Consider the following 18,742-nt stretch of genomic DNA (forward strand, 5'->3'; position numbering starts at 1 on the left):
CAACCTTAGTGGTTCTGTGATTCTGTGATCTAAAGAGTTAGATAAATGTTTTTACCAGGCCCGCATTATAGATGGATGGAAGATAAAAGAAAGGAAAAATACGAAGGGTGAAAGTTATGAAGGATGTTAAGGAGAAGCGTGAATTTAAAAAAGATGTTGAAGGTTTTTCTTTTTAGCTAAGTGTCTTACAATTATTAAAGGCTGAAATGCACTTAGCTGTAGCTGGGGTAAGAGAATGGCTGTTTCTGAAGATCAGCTTCCTCTTATTTATGAAGGCAATTTTTATCTGCTTCAGTTTCTTTCTGTGAGGAAAAACAATAGCACTTTGTGAATCCTTGGAGTTCCTATATCAGATATATGAGAAAGCATATTGTAAATTGGGTAAAACTGACAAGGAAAAATATTTTTTCAGATGGTGCTAACAAAATTAAAAAGAGAAAATGTAAAGCAAGGTCCCTCTTTCCTAAATCTGTATATGATAGTTGCTAGGTGACATCACCTTTAGCAATTATAGTTACGTATCTGAAATGCTAATAGCACATTTAAGGTGTTTTGCAGAACATGCCCTGGAAGCAATAATTTAAGTGGTAATAGAGGCACTTGACAACTCTTAATGGAAGCAGTAGCTTGAAAATCACACATTTCCAGGCCTTTAGGTGCAGTGTCATAAGGCTCTCAAAACCCAAGAGAGGTTCTCTAGAGTGTTCTTCTTATGTTCATGTCCTTGCAAATGGAAATGAGCTCCGTTGCCTGTTTTGTAGAAACACTAGCTGAGGCAAGTATTGGAAGAAACAACACCAAGTTCAAGCAGTGGTGATGTAGAAGTAATAGGGCTTGTTAGAAGCAACAGGGAGCTTGGGGTCCATGGCCTGTTTTGCAAGAATGTGTAAATATGAAAGAATGATTAAAACGATGTAATGGAAGAAGCCAGAAGGGTCTCCTCCTGGTTTTGGTTTCATAGCAAATGCAAAACCTGAATTTTATTTGAGGTTTGAAAACCTTTTGATGAACCCTGAGGTTTGAGCACAGCTGGGGTGATTTATGGCTTTGTGATTTCAATCTGTAACAAGCTGAACTGTGCTGGGTTGTGCTGCAGTTTTGAATTTTTGAGGTTTCAGATGTGAGTCATTAGCTTTTTCAGCCTTCACTTAAATCTTTTAGCAGATGCAGTTTTTTTCCCAGTTGTTCATTCAGATATTTCAGATAAATAAAAATTAAGCAAAACAAAGCAACTCCATAATCTGCTAAACAGGATTCAAATAAATAAAAAGTCAGTTCTAGTTTCAGTTCAGTTTTACTTGCCTACTTTAACTGATGCTGTAGTTTTCCAGTCACATGTAATATTTTTCAGAGAAAAAAAGTTGACAAGATGTGAATTTCTCAAACTAAGTAGGGATACCCAGGCTGTGCCTTGAAGAGATATAACAGCTTGTTTTTATCAGGGCTCTGCTGCCTTTAAATAGTGTGCCTGTAAAAAGTTAACATAATGTGCATTTTGTATATTGCTCCTAATTTGAGTCATGCCACGGCACAGAAAACATGTGAAGTGCTGCTTTCATCTCAGCTGGAAGGTTTATAAGTTGTAACTGGGGTTAGCATGGCACTGTTTGTAACTGGAGTTAGCAGCTGCTTCTGTAATTGTTTGGTAGCACAAAGACCAGAACACGTTAATGCTATTAGTCATTCTTACCTCCCTCCCAATTAATTTGCGTAATTTACAACAATTCGTAGAGAAGCTCAATGAAACATCTTGTAAGTGCATTGCCAATGTGGATGCAGATGGCCAAGAGTTACTTGGGGGTGGTAACTTAAGGACAGATAAAATGAGTGAACCAGTGAAGGTGCATCCTCTCTTGACTGTCAACATACTACTAATGAAGTGTGCTTAGGACCATGCTCTGTCCCTGAGGCCAGCTGTCATGGGGAAGTGTAGAGGTGTGGAACTGCCACCTGGAAATGGATCATGGAGGGTTTCCATTCAAAAGGTTGCCTGGGGATTGCTTGGAAGAGTGCTATCTGGACCAGACCAAAACCTTCCCAGGGACCTTTCTAGCAATTTAACAACATACACAATACTAGTGCCTGGGAACGTTCCCTGGAAGCATTTAATATATGAGTATTGATATAGCCTCGATGTCTTTCAGGATGTTGGAAATGTCTTGTTCTTCATTAACTCAAAAAATTTACTATAGGAAATCCAACATGTATTTGCTATATGAGCATGGAATATTGCATATACTCATGTTTCACTGTCAACTTGTGTGTGTGTTGAGAACTAATGTCTATTGATGGCCAAATCTTTCCTGACAGTTTGTCAGGAACCTACTCTGCAATATGAATCTGATGGCCCAGTGCAGACGAGACATAAGATCTGTTTTGGCCTGATGCCAGGAGAGCTGGCAGAAAAAAATGTATTCTAGGGAATAAGGACATATAATTTTTGAATTGGAAACTGCTAGTTGCAGCACCAAGCATATTTTACAGGAAGCAAAAGTAAATTCGGTGTGTTTTTCAATTTGTACCACACCACAAGAAAAATTCATATGAATGTTAGATTTTTATGGTACGATGGTTTGATCTTGAAAATGCAGCTACGATTCCTGGTTAACGCCAAACATATGCTTACATAGTGATGGCTTCTCCTATCGATTCAAAAAATGAAAATGTTGTGTTCTTGAGAAGTAAGTCTGATTTCCATGTGCAGAGCCACACGTGTCACACTTTGAGCCTCCTCTGTTTGCTATATCCAGTTTCTCCTGGAGTCTCCTCTTCTGTAACCATCTGACTGGCAGTGTGATATATGCAGTGAATATCAGAACCTGTTTTTCCACTTTCTAGTTAAAGCAGACATGCTTTTGAAGAAAAGTAATCTGGGAGCCACCTCAGTATGGTGGTTAAAAACTTACCTCATTGCAAGTTTGAATTTCAAATGAAGAATATACTTTTGTGTCTTGCTGAAGTAAGGCCTTAATGCCCTTGAAAGCTAATAATACAAGATAATTTCTCTCACATTGATTCCAGGGCAGAGTTCTAAAAAGTGTCACTTTCAGATATTAGTACTGAAACTATCTCAGTGCCTAAAAAGTCACCATGTTTTTCTTTTTTCCTTTTTTTTTTTTTTTTCCAGCTGTGGGACCTACTGCAGAAGTTACAGTTCATCATGACGTACATTGCTCCCTGGCAGATTGCCTGGGGATCATCGTTCCATGTTTTTGCTCAGCTCTTTGCAATACCTCATATCCTTTATAAATTCATTTTTCTTTACTCTTAAATTCCTCTTCATGTATGTAATTTATTCACACTGTTTGAACAAAGTGCACAATTCCTAGGTAACTTATTTTAAAAGGTGAAAATGCTTGGAGCATCTCCTGAGAGATACAGCTTGCTTTCTTGGCTGCATGGGATCCAAAACTGGGAAACTGAACTCTACTCAAACTGGTCTGTTTATGCCTGCTCACTTCCCATCCAGCCACATTCTGCAGCTCACTTGTTTCCACAGTCCTCAGCACTTACTTTTGATGCATCCAAAAAGAAACATGACTGAGGTATTAGCTCCAACTTGGGTGGACTTTGATGTATGCAGAAGCTAGTTTTGTGAAGTGCTGGTCATATGGCTGACTAAGCTCTAAAATATTATTTACTTTCTTAGTTGCTTCTAGCTGGTATTGCAGGTACAAATTAATTTCAGTTGTAACTGTCCTGATTTCCACCCCCCATTTCAGAAGCAGCTGGATTTTAACATTTTAACATACGTTTTTCATTGTGATCCTGAGAACCATTCTCCTTTCTAACATTTCCACTCAGTTTTATGAGTAACAATATATGTTCCTCAACACCAAAGGAGTCCTTTGGAAACAATCTCTTTCAGTGCCTGTTCCAGGGCTGTGAACATTGGGTTTGTGGATATGGAGAGTAAAACACAGAGTTCAATGACCCCCAAATGTCTGTAGGGTTAAAAATATGTATTGGATTTTTGGAACAAGAGTTTTTCAGCTTAAAGTCTAATTTGGGTAAAAACTTGATTTAATGCAGGAAAAAGATAAAAAATTAAATACAACACTTTAACTGAACAAATTTAACTTTATTGACATCTAAAGCATTTTCAGAGACTAACTTTTCATTTCTTCCTTCCTAACCAAAGTTGTGGAAGAAGAGTTGACAAGGTGGTTTTAGTTCAGATCTACCAAAGAATTTACTTTGTATTGTTTATTAGATACACGCACTTAAGTCTTTGTCCCTTTCATCCCACGGTGCTTTTTCCTCCTTGTGAGTGATTTCTCCCCTCTGCTCTTTGCTGTGATATATTGAATTATATGCAGCATTGATTAACAACACTTATGTTTCTAGATAGGAAGAATAAATGGGAGTCTTGGACAGAGGGAAGTGCAGACAGAATAACTCCCAGAGGGGAAGCTTTAGATTGGCTATTTATGAAAGGAAAGTACTATAAAAACAGAGATCTGTCTGAGCATTTTGAGTGATTTGTAGCAAATTATTCCAGAATTTCACAACGAAAAAATATTTTCATCTCTGTTGTAGGTGTGAATTGCAGGAGAAGTCTATGTAAGGTAATTTAGTGAAACATTGAAGAACTAAGATTATACTGCAGTGAGTTTACCTTTGGTCACAAATATTTTGTGCAGTGATAACTTTACTCTTGATAAAAGTGCCAGTGAAGCTTTGCAAAATTGTAAGTAGCTAACTAAGGGTTTAGTTTATTTACACAGTTATTGCTAAAGTGATCTAGACTAGCTTTCTATTATTTATATTTATAGTATGCTTTGTAAATACAAATCTCTCTTTTAAGGCAATGTTGCAATTAGGATACTGGTTAAGTGCCCAAGTTACTATTCCCACAACAACAATAACTCTGCCTTTTTTCATGGTCTTTTTATTTGTTGTTACCATAACCCTGCAAACAGTAATGATGAATGCATGTTGCAGTTTGCAGAGGCACTATGTCTGCCATTTCTTTGCAGAGTTAATTATTTGTGGCTTTTAATTGCCTAAATCATATCTGCGAATGGGACATAAATTTTTAAATTTCGAAGTGCTTTGGTGAACTTTTGCCATAGAGCTCAGTGATATGAGTAGTTCTGCATGCTTTAATGCATTTGATTCCGGCGTGCAGGGCATGAAGGGCAACACATGTGGAGCTTTGCCTGGTGGAGGTTGTGGAGCCTCCACTATTAGAGATCTTCAGGAATATAGATGAGCATCTGTCAGGAATCATGTAGATTTAGTTTATCCTGCCTCCTGTCTGCTAGATAGACTACGGGACCCCTCAGAGTCCCTCCCAATCCCTAAAAACCAGGAATGGGAATGGACTTCTGGCTTGAGGAGAGATCTGCGACTTCACGTCCCAGCGTTTAAATGGGTAGGACAAGAGTATGTCTTTATAATTATCAGCGCACTGAAAAAGTCAGTGTAGTTTGTAGTCAAAGGAGGAATTTATCTAATAAATGAACAATGAGATTTGGAAAGAAAGGGTTTTGTACTTCAGATTATCCTCGTTGTGAGGAGTCAGAGGGATGAAACAGCTCTCCAATGAGGACAGGCTGAGAAGAGTTGGGGTTGTTCAGCCTGGAGAAGAGAAGGCTCTGGGGAGACCTTACTGCAGCCTTCCAGTACTTAAAGGGGGCTGATAAGAACGATGGGGACAGACTTTTTAGCAGGGCCTGTTGCGATAGGACAAGGGGTAATGGCTTTAAACTAGAAGAGGATAGATTTTGACTAGATACAAGGAAGACATTTTTCACCATGAGGGTGGTGAAACCCTGGCCCAGGTTGCCCAGAGAGGTGGTAGATGCCCCATCCCTGGAAACATTCCAGGTCAGGTTGGATGGGGCTCTGAGCAACCTGGTCTAGTTGAAGATGTCCCTGCTCACTGCAGGGGGGTTGGACTAGGTGACCTTCAAAGGTCCTTTCCAACCCAAACAATTCTGTGATTCTATGAAAGTTTCTGCTTTGGTTGTTTCAGGGTTACTGCTCTAACATCAGAAAAGAAAGCCCTGTGACACTCAGTTCTCCCATCCTCTATGTGATCATGTGCCTGGAAGTGACTAAACATTTTTGGCCTATAATAATTGCAATTAAAAATGTGGGTTTTGAGAAACAGAGGATTTGGGCTGGCCTTACTGTGTAGTTTTGTGTTAAGAGAAGGAGATGGAAAATTTTGTCAGTTACTTGTTTTGAAGCAGATGTGAACTTAAACAGATTTTTTTAAATGATAAGAATTAATCCTCAAAAACGAATGTTTTATTTCATGTTGAAGAGTTTTTAGGGTTTTTTTTGTCTCAAAATTTTATTTTGGCCATATTAAAATCCATTATTCACAAAGAAACAAGTTCTGCTTCTACACAGTATAACCTAACAAAGATGGTACACAGGAAACTTGGCTTGTGACAGAGTAAGAAGGTATACCTGGAAGGTTTTTGTTACTACTTTTATATTTTTTACTTAGACATAATTAAAGCAGTAGTATAACAATAAAAAAGAATTACCTCATAAAGGCAAAATGGATACCATCAAATAAAAAACCCTGATGACAGATAATTGCCCACTGTACACATCAACTATATGTAAGGGAGTCAGGTGCTGTTACTTGCTCTCATGACAAGCTTGCATATATGAAGCAGTAAAAAATCACTCTGACCAAGTCAAATGGGAAATGTTTTCCAACGTACACTTAGTAGAGCATTGTGTCTTAGCAAAAATAAAACTGTTGCTACTGATTATGTCTTAGACACAAACAGTTCACAGCGCAGTCCTAAATGTCTTAACTCATGATGGTGGAAATTTTTAAATCAATCATGACATTAGAACTCTCTTTAGAAAACTTGATTTGCTGTCCTTATCTGTCCCTCTTGTTCCCTTTTTGTCTCTTCAGTTCCTGTGCCTCCTTCCCTTATCTGACGCTTGTAAATACTTGTTCATCTTTCACAGCCAATGCTGGTTATAACTATGGTGTAATGTGACAGTTTAACTTTTTTGATGCACTTGCTTCGTGCTCTGTGCTCTCTGCTGCTTTTTGAGCTTTAGACATTGAAGGCAGCTCATTTTCCAGTCTCTCTAATGCACAAAGACACCGTTCCAGACCACTCTCTTAATAAGTCTGAGGGATTTGAGAGATATCTTTTGGCAAATACTTGTTTGTAGATTTTACAAATTGCTTTGAAAGCCTGCCTAGCTAGCCTTTTGTATGGAAATATTTTACCACGAATGACGCTGCATGTGTTAAAATGTTTTTTGTGAAGTCTCAGGGACTGTGGGAAGCACATACAGGATATTACTATGAGGGTGGTCTAAAAGACACTGGTTATTGGGTGACTTGACTTTAATTTTAGTTTGAGATGAGCTTAATTGCTGTGCTTTGATAGTGTGTCCTTACTTCATGGCTTCTTTACTTAGCATCTTCTTCCCAAGAGAGGTGTAAGGAAGGACAACTGGTCTCTTACGCCAACTTGGAAACTTGTTTCCTGAGATTTCATGGATGTGGTAGGAATTAATGAAGAATTAAAGCCTAACGTTTCATTTGCTTGGGTTTTTTTAATCATGTTCCTTTTAACTTGCATCTTTTTCAGTACCCTTATCCATCTCCTAACTTGCTTTCCAGCAATCTGAAATATGAAATTCACATTTAAAGTAAGCTATGGGTTCAGGCATTCATTATGTTTGTATGATATTTACTATTCCCTGTCCTCACCTTCCCATTTCATATATATTTCAAAAAGTATGAAATGCCAAACATTTTTTACCTTCCAGTCAGCATGGAATATTAAGTTGTCAGTAAGAATTAACATGAAAGCGTGATTTTAAGACAGCAGGCTGGATTATAGAGGCATAGTTGTTTCTCTGCGTACTAGCTTATTCCAAAATAAGAGAAACTCACAGAATGGAATACTGGACACACTGGGAGCAAGACTCCAATGGGGGTTGTGTTTTAAACTCTGTGTCAGACTCCAGAAAGGCAGTTTGTGTTATAGAAGGTACACTAGGTAGCTGGAAAAGGGCACTTACTGCTCTGCCTGTGCTCAGGATCCGTCCTCAGGCAGAGATTAGACAGGGTCACCCTGCTAATAACGTACTCTGTTCAGACACGTCGCCTCCGTTACAGCTGTATAGCACTGAAGAGCTACCAATGATATGCTGGTAACTGGCAATTTGGCACTGCCTGCCTGCCTTTCCTTACCACCTCTTTGGTAAAATAATAACAGGAAAAAAAACAAAAATAAATAGTTCAAAGAGCTGCCTCAACAATGGTTTAAAAGTATAATGAAATCATTTGTGTTACCTTAACTTGCAATTTTCAGACTCTGCTATGCTTTTTTTTCAAACTCTGGCCACTTCGGTCTTTTCTACACCACTGAGTCCATTTCTTGGTAGCGTCATCTTTATCGCATCATATGCGAGACCGATCAAGTTCTGGGAGAAAAACTACAAGTAAGACTATTCAAAAATTTTCTATATTTGTTGTTTGTAAAGGTTTGCTCTCATTAGTTTAATTTCTGAAGGTATTTTTCTTTCCAAAGATAATCCTTAAATTGTTTAGGGCATGAGAGGTTAATCTTTGAATCTCTATTTTGGTGGTTTACTATTTAATAATTATTTGGTTATTTCTGAAAATGTATTTAAACGATTATCAGTATGTTACAGATGAGGTGTCATACTGCATTTGTTGTACAGACATACTGTAACAAAACTGTGAAAAAAATAATCAGTAAAACTCCCAGTTGTCAGCCTTTTTTGTCTTCCTAGCTAGTGTTAGCAACTAAATCTGTGAAGCCTGTGGCACCAGGAGTCAGGCTGCATTAGTATATTTTGTACTAACCTGATTAAATGTTACCATTTGGGATGTGGCAGGTAACTCTGATAGTGAAGTGATGATGAGTGTGTATTGTCATTACTTGCTACATATGATCTTGGAATTTGACTTAAGAATTGGTTGGTTTTGTCAGATTTTAGCTGCAGTTCATTCAGCTTGACAAGGACATAAACACAGAATGTTGGAAAGACTGAATAAAGAGCTGCTTCTACCCCGTAGGATTTGAAAGCTCTTAGTAACTGGGATCTAATGGGCTCCCAACAAGAGTACTGGAGACAGGGAAGCATTTCCCTTTCCAGATGGAGGTAGTTTTTGCAAGGGATGAATGAGTGATCTGCAACGTTAGGGGCTGGATTCAGTGACTATGGGGGGTCCTTTGAGCCCTGCACTCTGGGCAGTGTGTGAGCTCTTCACCCCCGACTGACATGTAACTAGGCTCGGAGTAACTTACTGCAGCTGCAGAACAGCAGTCGGAGGCGCGGAGTGAAAATTGTGTTGGCCAAATCAGGACTTGGCTGGAGCAGTGAGAAGGGCTATACACTTACCACGCTTCTTGTATCGGTGCCACTGATGTATCTGAGCACCTCAAGAGAATTCAAAACTAGAAATTACAGTGATTCCCGCTGTGATTCCCCCCCTTTTAGGGAAAAGAGTCTGATTAATTTGAAAAGTTTTATTTGGTTTGGTTTTGACTTGTGATGGTGAGTATGTACTCATCTATGAAGAAATTACTCAAAGCCAAGTCATATAAAGAGGCTTTGTATTTGTTTCTGAGTATGATGAGATTTCTGGAAACCTTTGGAGGGGAGCTGAGTTTTGTATACTGGGGCCAGATCTTAACAAAATCCTCTCTCGCACATGGGGGGTGGGGGGTGTCAATAGGCTCATTATTTCATAGGAGTGACGTTGAGGGGAGTCAAGGGAAGGCAGGAACCTACCACTAATCCCACAGACAGCTTTACATTTTTGATTGGAAACTTTGAACAATATTAAGTAGGAAGTGGAGATTTTAACATCTGCTACATTTTACTTCAGCCAGGGCATTTGGAAGGCATGTGGCTTCTTTTCTAGGTACCAGTTATAGAATCAAACTCTGTTTTAGGCATATCACTTTCATATAGCTAGGTTAGTGCAGAATCTGTAGGTTATTGTAGGTGGAAATACAGGGGACCATTTTAATTTGCTTTTGGTTTGTCTAAGGCTTTTGGGATGAGATGAACAGAAGCTGTACAAAGGAAATTTCAAAAGATGGCTGATGCTTGATCCGTAAATAAGGGAAGGGTCTTGTTTTTGTCAGTACTGACCATCTGTGACTCCCACTAAGGGAAGTTGAGGAAGCTTCCCACGAGGAAGCTGGTGCTAATAATTTTTGAAAGCAAAGCTAATTGTTTTACCCATAAACTGTAAAACGCCAAGTGCAAAAAACCTAACCCTTTTCATCCTTTAAACCACCACTACTTGCCCTTTCAAAATAAGCAGTAACTGCAACTTTGTCTTCAACATGAATGTTTGTTAGACTCTTCGTGAAAAAAAAAAAAAAAAAAAAAAATCACGCTTTGCTGTTTGTTAGACATTCTAGTGTATCTTTTATAGTCTTTTATATTTTAAAATATAAAACCCACAACCTTGCCCTTCAAAAAACTTTCAGAAGTAGAAAACAGCCTTCGTAGAAGATACAAAGCAGAAGTTCTGGCAGATTTTTTTGCTATTTCCATACTCATTGCCTGTTGACAGGAGCTTTCGCCCCGGGGAAAGGTACCTTCAGTGTGCTTTATGTAGCTTTTTTTGTTTTGCCTGCTTTGCATATTCACTTTCCAACACTTCCTTGCTGTATTGATGGCTACATTAAATTATCACATTTATATTAGCTATATAAAAACTCATTTATATTTATATGAAGCTAGAGGTAGGCAATTCCATGTTTATATTTTTTATAATTTAACCTCTTAGTTGGACCCACTGAAAACAATTTTGACTAGCAGACTAGATATCAAAATATTATGGTTTTTTTTTTCCAAGTCATCAATGAAGTTGCTTTCTTAGAGTGTAATTTCTGTTCATCAATATATGCACATTTCACTGCCGTCAAACAAACTGCATTTTTTTTCTTTGTTTCACTTAAGGAAAACTTATTTTTGCATTTCATTTGGGCCAACAGTGTGAAATTAGGTGAGGAAAAACCATCCAGTTCCTTTTCTGTGAAGTGAATCCAAAGTTGAAGCTTTAGACAGAAGCAAGTGGAGGGTACCACGTTAATTAATAGAGCTGGGCTATTAGACCAGTAGCCCGAGTGGTAAGCAACTGTTCCATCTGTTCCTTAAAGCGTTGGTTTGGCTGTCTCTACCTGCTGTTTTTGAGTGCACACATACACATCTTGCATTTCTGGTGTTTCTTTTAGTCCCACTTTTTCTGCTGGCTAAAGAGGAGTTTGATTCCTCAGCTTTCTGACTGGGCATCTGCCACTTCGGATGATGTGAGCTAGAGCTGAAAGTCTTAGAGAATTAAGATGATGGCTTGTTTGTTTTTTCAAGGAGATGGAGGAACTCAAATGGGTTAAAAAAAATAAAGATTAATTTTGTCAGTAAGCAAACTGTGAAATTCCTAGCAAGCTCTTCAAAATTCAGGAATCGTACTGTGCCTGTTTGCGCTCTTGCGGTGTGCGCACAGAGCATGGGTGTTCTTCCCTGCAGTCAGCAGATGCTATTTGTTTATAGTGTGTGCATTGGTACTCACTGGGTGCAGAGTCTAGTACACCAATACATTACTGAGGTCAGGGATCTTTTGGGGGCAAAGGGAATGGTGACTTTAAGGAGAATTAAAAATAAGGCCATAGGGAAGGTGAGTAAGAAAGAACAACTCATGCAACCCCTTTTTTTACAGCTTTTGCTGCCATTGTTTTTGAGAAGAGAGGGGTGTAAAATCAGAAAGCTGGCCTGCTGCTCATGAGCTGGCTGCCTCGTGGGAGTCCAACTATGAGAAATTTTTTCTTTAAAAAAAAAAAAAAAAGGTTTGATGCAAGACTGGCTTTGTCTTGCCCTTAGCCTGGGCTTCCCAGTTTGAAGAGTCCTGTTTTAGTCTTTATTTTCACAGCTGTTGTAATGATTAGGCTTGTAGATGTCAGAGAAAAGGGAAATAGCAGTAAATCTTGTTTAATGTATAGGCACTTTAAAGCATAAAGTGTTTGTTCAAAATACTGTTGTTCCATTCCTCTGCTTTCCTTTTTTTCTTAAGTACTTTGTCACGCTGCGGGCCAACTCTGCCCCCTCCTCCCTTCCTCTTATCGTGCTTTGTATCTCAGATATGACAATGGACAGAACAGAGTAGGAAGTTTACGTTCATTCCCCAGTGGGTCTAACTGCTGGATTATGTTGAGCAGCCTGTTCTCTGCTGCAGCTGTGACTTGTCCCTGCAAACAGCAAACTGCCACCAGGAATCTGGAGATTTCGCTGCCTACAAACTGCTCATCTCTCCTGCTCTTTCCTGTTTCTATTCTTTCTCGGTCATCTGTTTCAATGCCTGTTTTTGAGTAAGGCATAGCTTGCATTTGCTTTGAAAGGTCTCGAGTGAATTACTGCGTGGTGTAGCTGAATTTGTCAGGTGTCTCTAAAGAGGCTGGGGATTAAATTGCCATTTATCTCAGAATGGCATTATAGCACATCTCTCTGTGTTTAAGAATATGTGAGCAAGCCTTTCTTTTCTCCATCTTTTAAAAAAAGTGTATCACTGTGTTGTTGTTCCAATCATTGTGGTCTGGAAAATAGCCACCTGTAAAGTTAATACAGCTGGGAATGGAGGGTGAGGAAATCCTGCCCTGCCTCAGATCTAGTGCAGCTGGTATTTTCTTATTTGCTACCAGCTCACTTAACCTGCCCATGGTGGACAGCCTGCAGGTGGAATGGGAAGAGTTTTCCCAGTGTAAATGTAGGTTGGGTTGGCCCCACATTATGCATGTGTGTGGGAAAAGGAGTTGTGAAATGTACCTGCCTACTCCCTCTCTTTTTTTCCCCCATAAAATAACAGGCTTTCCACTTCCAAATACTTATTTTTACCACAGCCTAATGCATCTGGTTTCCCTGTGAGCCTGCTCATCTGTTACAGCTGCTAAAACCTCTGCTCCAAACACAAAACGTTATTCAACCGTAACTGTCCGTGGGCCTTGTTTGGGAGCTGCATGTTCAGAGCTTTCAAGTTCTCCTTTTTAGGGCTGGATTTCTTTTTTTAGTCTTTTCTTGCTATGTTGTTTGATTTTTCACATGTTCTTAGACCTCCATAGTGGTGATGTTTACAGAGGAACAACTGTAACAAATGTTTATAGTTCAGTAATGCCTTGGACATTGATTTATAATGAATACTTTAAAGAATGGTACATTAACCTCTCAAGTCAACAATTACAGCATAACTTAAGCATAGGAGAACCTTTTTTCCCCTAATCAACAGGAGTTAGTGTTGGCCTTATTTCCTCAAATACCACTTCAGAAATGTTATGTTCTGACTACTGTCACTGCCTGTTCTCCTTGTTTAGGGTTCAAACTTTTCTGAATACTTCCAGCCACCTGGCATGAAAGCCACATTGCAGCCATGAGTTTCACTGTTCATTGCAATCTTTTTAGTTCCTTCTGAACTGTTTCTCTTACTCTGCTAATTTTTCTGTTTCTCTCTCGCTGCTTCTATTTCTATACCGGTTTTTATGAACTGACCAGAAAAACACTATATTCCAGTTGCATGACTTTACTCTAGAGTCTAACTGAGGTTCTAGTTCCTTTGTTATCAGCTAGTACTCAGTTTTATGAATGCTAGCCCCTTTGATGGTGGCTCTTTAAAGAGAGGTCTTCACTGGCCTCAGGGCTCCTCCAGGCTTTTACTGAGTGTTAAGTTAATGTAGAACTCAGCAAAATAATATAAATAAGTATCAGTATGTAGATAAAACCAAAATGGGTGCTTATTAGTACCTGGGACTTGCAAGTCAAAACAAATAGGACCAATGAATGAATGGTTTTTAGTCTGAATCTTTGGTATGTTGTCTTCAAATCAGAAGGGCTGCTTGGTCCTGTTCACAAAGCATGTGGAAACTGGTGAGAGTCTTTCTGGAGGCTTGAAAGGGATTTAGATACTTGAGTATCCAGCCTAGACTGGTACTGAGGGATGCTTAGGCCTGGCTTGGGTGCCCTTGGGTACAACATGCCTGCTGACTGTAGTGGCACTCCCTGGCTGGCAGTGATTCAAAAGCTGAAGCGTTAGCAAGTTGCTGCTATTTTTCCTTCATTGATCTTCTAACTGGCAGATTTCCCAATAAAGATGATCTTTTTGGGAAAAAAAAATGCTCCTCTGTTTAAACATTTAGTATAAACTGGTCTTGGGGAAGTTGCGCCCTGGTCTCCAGGTGCATGTGTGGCCACGATTCTGGCATTGGGGGAGAGAATAGAGAAAACCAAAACGTTTGAAGAACAAGGAACATCTTTGTCCATACTTCAGCCGTAGTTCTTCATGAGCCCTCTGAACTTATATGTCATTCATTAGACTTATCTCACTCTCTTCTCAAGACCCTTCCTACCTGCTGTAGTACCTATCTGCTATACAACTTCACATTGCACACCACCAGTACTGCCCATGGACTTGTGCCTGCAACACTTGCCTGGTTTGGGAGTCTTTAATCCCTTTCAGCAGGTATGTAGGGCTTTGAGGATTGACAAAGACACAGCATTCAGGTGTGGGAGGTGCTGCTTCAGGTAATGCCCCAGGCTGAAAGAAGCCCTACTAGAAATTACTTACCACTCAGTGTCTTGAACTGTCATCTCCCCCAGGGTAAGTGACCCTGTGTGCATGCGTGCCCCTTTTGGCCACTTGCTGTAGCACGGAGGTATGCACATCTCCTCTCCAACCCACCCCTCACCTCATCACTAGATTCCATGTGTGGAATCACACTGACCTGGGAAAATGTCCGGGCTGTCTGAGAAAGGATGGGTGAGGGAATCCAGGCACCTTTAATCAAATAGGTCTGGTACTAAAATAAGTGGTTTTTGAGTTGCCAAGAGTTTCACACTTAAGAGAAGCTATGCAAAATTCAAAGTTGTATTTTAACTGTTTGGCAGTATCTCTTTAACTGGTAACTGCTTTTCTCAAATTTTGCCTGTGGCAGTCAATAAAACAAATTGAGGCTAATTGAATAGGAGCCATATGTGTGATAATTAATTGGGAGTGCATTCTGATTCAGTGCTCTGTAGTTCCCTGCCGAGTTAAAGATGCATTCACAACTCCAATTCACTGAATCATTCTAAGAGGACGGAAAAAAGGCAGAAGGGAGGCATCAGAGAGGGAATGCATGCTGAGGCCAGGCAGGAACACAAGCAGAGATCAGAACCACAAGTGAGGTAAACGAAAAGGGAAAGGGATGGGCAAAAAAGGAAAAGGCATGCAGTGAAAAATCTGAAAGGGTAATGCAACAGACATTGATAAGCAGGAACTCAGACCTACAGAGGAAAAGAAATCATGAGCACGATAGAAGAGGACTTTTAAAGATATTTGGAAAGGAAGGCAGCAACAGGACATGAAAGATGAGAATGGACTCATAAATTAGAAATAGGAAGCATGCAATATTTTAAGGGCTTGTGTGGATATACAGTGGCACTAAAATTTTATAAGCCGTGCGTCTAATGCTTAGCTTCCAAATTATGTAAATCTGGTAAGATCAAGTAAACTCATGAAATTTCTGTCATGTTGAGTATTGGAAACCTGTTGAAACGGATCGACTGAATTTCCATAAAAATAAGTGTTCTCAGCAAGCTTATTCTTATCTCATTTGCTTGGATAATGTGGATCACCTCCTGTTTTAGATTTAACTGAATCAAACATTTAGGGGCAAGCTGAGGTTCGGAGCACTAAACTCAAACCTTCCATTCAAGAAGATGCTTACTCAAGCAACTTTTGTCAAGATGTGAAGACAGGGGAAAAGCTGAGATCACAGAGGAGATGTTCAGCAAGTGTAACCATACTAACTGAGGTGATACATAAATTGTGTAGAGGTAGCAGCAGGGAATGATTCATGCTGCAGCTTGCTCAAGTCCAGGTTGTCTCCTGATGTAGAAGGGTATGTACTGGACCCAAATTGCCTCAGGAGTTGCCTCTTATAAGATGTAAAGTTATGATTTGCCTCTTTAAAATGTAAAGTGTCTCTTGCTTCTTTCTGAGATAATGCAAAATGCAGAATTATGTCACCATTGCCACCAAGAATTGTCTCTGAAGCTTTGTGCTAGTTGGGAGTAGATAAATACTGGATGAATGCTAGAGGGTTTTTTTGTTTTGGTTTCTTTTTAATCCTTTGACTAGCAGTGTTTGCTCTCAGAATACCATGTAGTTCAACCATGTGTTGGAGGTTTCTTCAGTCTGAAGAGTACTGTAGAGACTACCTAACAACTGCTGTAAATGATTAACTCTCTCAACGGTCCTTGCAATGAAAAAAACAGACATATTAAAAGTTATCCCTGTCTTAAGATTTTGTCCAACTGCACAGTAGCGGTAAGATTTTTCTTGTTCTTCAGTGTATTATCACTGATGCTGCACTCGCAGGTTTACAGCAGTGGAATGGATTGGTTAGCTTCCATTTTTGCCTCCCTTCATCTTTTTTTGCGAAATATATATATTGAAAACCCTATAGTGAACTAAACTAGTATTTCTGATGTAGGCTTTCTTGGTAAGACATCATTCACCAACCTTTGTCTTTTTCTTGTATTTCCTCATACTTTCTTGCAATCTCTACCTCCTAGTTTTATTTTTAGGCAGTCACCCTAAGTCTAAAAGTGACAATTAAAATATTTTAAGTAATATTTTAATAGTGCATGCTGAAAAAGCATAAGAGCAATTTGTTAGCAGCAATAAAGAATATTAAGAACAAATTCTGAAATGCCTTGCAGTCCTTTCCTCCTTTTATAATGTTTAAATCAATGTCCATTTTGCTGTGTGGAGTAAAGGAGGTAAACAGCCTCATTTGCTGAAGCATCTCTCAACATTAGGTAACTTTTTTTGCTGTCTGATCTCATTCTCTTTTTCTGGTGAAATCTTCACCAGCACATTTCTCATCACCTCCTTTCTACTCTCCAGGTCCCTCAAGTTTCTCAGGCTTTTGCCACTTCACTCATGGGCCCATCAGCCAGTGCAGAGCCCAGGTGAATGAGTCCTGCAGAGCTCTTTACCCAGAGCTGAGCATAGCATAGTATCTTTCCTATAATGTTTACATTGGCTCATGATGGGAAAACCAGAAAAGTAACACTCACCTGCAGTATTTCAGATGCATGTTTTTGTGTGTAATTAACACATTTGCTTTTAAATTAGAAGTATGTCTATGAACTGCGGACAGTGAGGTATAGCTGTGACGGCCAGGTCCTGTGCTAAGACCCATCCTTACAGGAATGTCAGGGTCCCAGCCCTTTTTCACTGACACGAGTGAGCACAAACATCTCTGTGCAGTTGCCATAATCCTTTTATAAAGCTCCTTGTATTGTGTAGTATAAAATAATCTGAAGATAGTGACTAAATGCCTTTTAAAAGAAAAATCGTACTCAAACAAGGGGGAAGAAATGAAGTAGCAAGGTAGACAAGACAAAAGTGGGGATATTGATGGCATGTTGGTAAAGCACTAGTGAATATTTTAAAGTACACAGATGCTTAAATGACCTGGCTTACAAATACGAGGTGAATTCCCCAGGTAAACCTTTGAATGTCAGAGCATTTAGGTGGGCTGTTAATCCATGTTTGGGCACTCAGCTTTTGATCTCATTCATGCATCTCATTTGCATCCCCATTGCTGCAGGAGTACAGAAACCTCATCTTCAGAATATGCCAAACAAACATGCTCAGTAGTATCTCAGCAAATAACCACAGTTCTGATGTTTACACCCACTTAAAAAAAAAAAAATGAACAAAAACTCCAACCAAAAACCCAATGAAGCAAAAAAACCCAAACTAACTGCAAAAAACCCCAAACAAACCACAAAAAAATCCCAAACCCAAGAAACTCTCAGAATTAATTACAAAAATCTTTTTAAGTAAGTAAAGAAACCCTAAGAACAGGAAATGTTATTGATAATAAGATCTTCCTGTGTTTTAAAAGGGTCCTTCAACAGCTCTGTCTTTAACAACTGGAACTTGTTATACCTTCCCCAGTTTCCTAGCGTGCGATCAAAGCCACTTTTTATTATTGTTAAATGAAACATTGGAGCAGTCAGGGAAGGAGGGGAGGAAGAAAGCATGAAAAATGAAAGTCTAAAACTCAGAGCAAGTGATCAGGAAGAAGTTGTTTCCATTTTTAAGAGATCTTTCTTTATTAATGTGAGTTAAACCTAAGGCACATCTTCCATGCAGCTGCCCAGAAAACCTGGGCATGGTTGTGCACGAAGGGGCTGTCAGCCTTTGCTGTTACAATTGCACTGAACTCATTCTGCATTTTAGATGATATTGATTTAAAACTACTTGGGCATCCTCACACTTACCATTAGTACCATTAGTACCACCATTTTTGCCTCTGGTTTCCTTCAAATCTTCATGGATGCCTGTGTACTCTGCCATCTCCTCATTCACCCTCCTGCCTCACTGTCGTAGCCTACTACTGCTACTACTGTGTTTTTAATGCTAAGTCTTCCATTTATAGTGCCAGCAGCGTAAGACATTCACACAGAAATGTGGAGTATTTTTATTTCCAGACTCCCATGAATAATCATAGAGCTGCAGCATAGTAAAGTTCCTCTCTGTTAGACTTGCCTGTTAGATGTCATGGGAAGACAGATTAAAATTCATTGGACACAGACAATGAAAAAACTTTGGATCTACCATAGAAAGGCATCTCTTGCATCCCCCAGAGGGGAATTGCTTTTTTGTTTTATTTTGTTCTCTTTCAAAGTAAAGAACCCCTCCTTCACAGCAGGAATC

The 18,742-nt window shown here is 39.3% G+C and overlaps 1 protein-coding gene across 1 annotated transcript in view; it reads left to right on the top strand.

The window, feature by feature from the left end:
• Window positions 1–3,127: 3,127 nt before the first annotated feature.
• The window catches only part of LOC104617130 (pecanex-like protein 2), a gene marked incomplete at its 5' end in the record, with an annotated part of 59,772 nt that continues 44,157 nt past the window's right edge, over window positions 3,128–18,742 (top strand). Inside the window, 2 exons of the mRNA XM_010282366.1 lie at window positions 3,128–3,238; window positions 8,315–8,442. Coding sequence (XP_010280668.1) covers window positions 3,128–3,238; window positions 8,315–8,442 — 239 coding nt within the window. The remainder of the gene's footprint in view (window positions 3,239–8,314; window positions 8,443–18,742) is intronic.

Source organism: Phaethon lepturus, unplaced genomic scaffold, assembly GCF_000687285.1.
Source record: "Phaethon lepturus isolate BGI_N335 unplaced genomic scaffold, ASM68728v1 scaffold15672, whole genome shotgun sequence".
In the NCBI taxonomy this organism is placed as follows: domain Eukaryota; kingdom Metazoa; phylum Chordata; class Aves; order Phaethontiformes; family Phaethontidae; genus Phaethon; species Phaethon lepturus.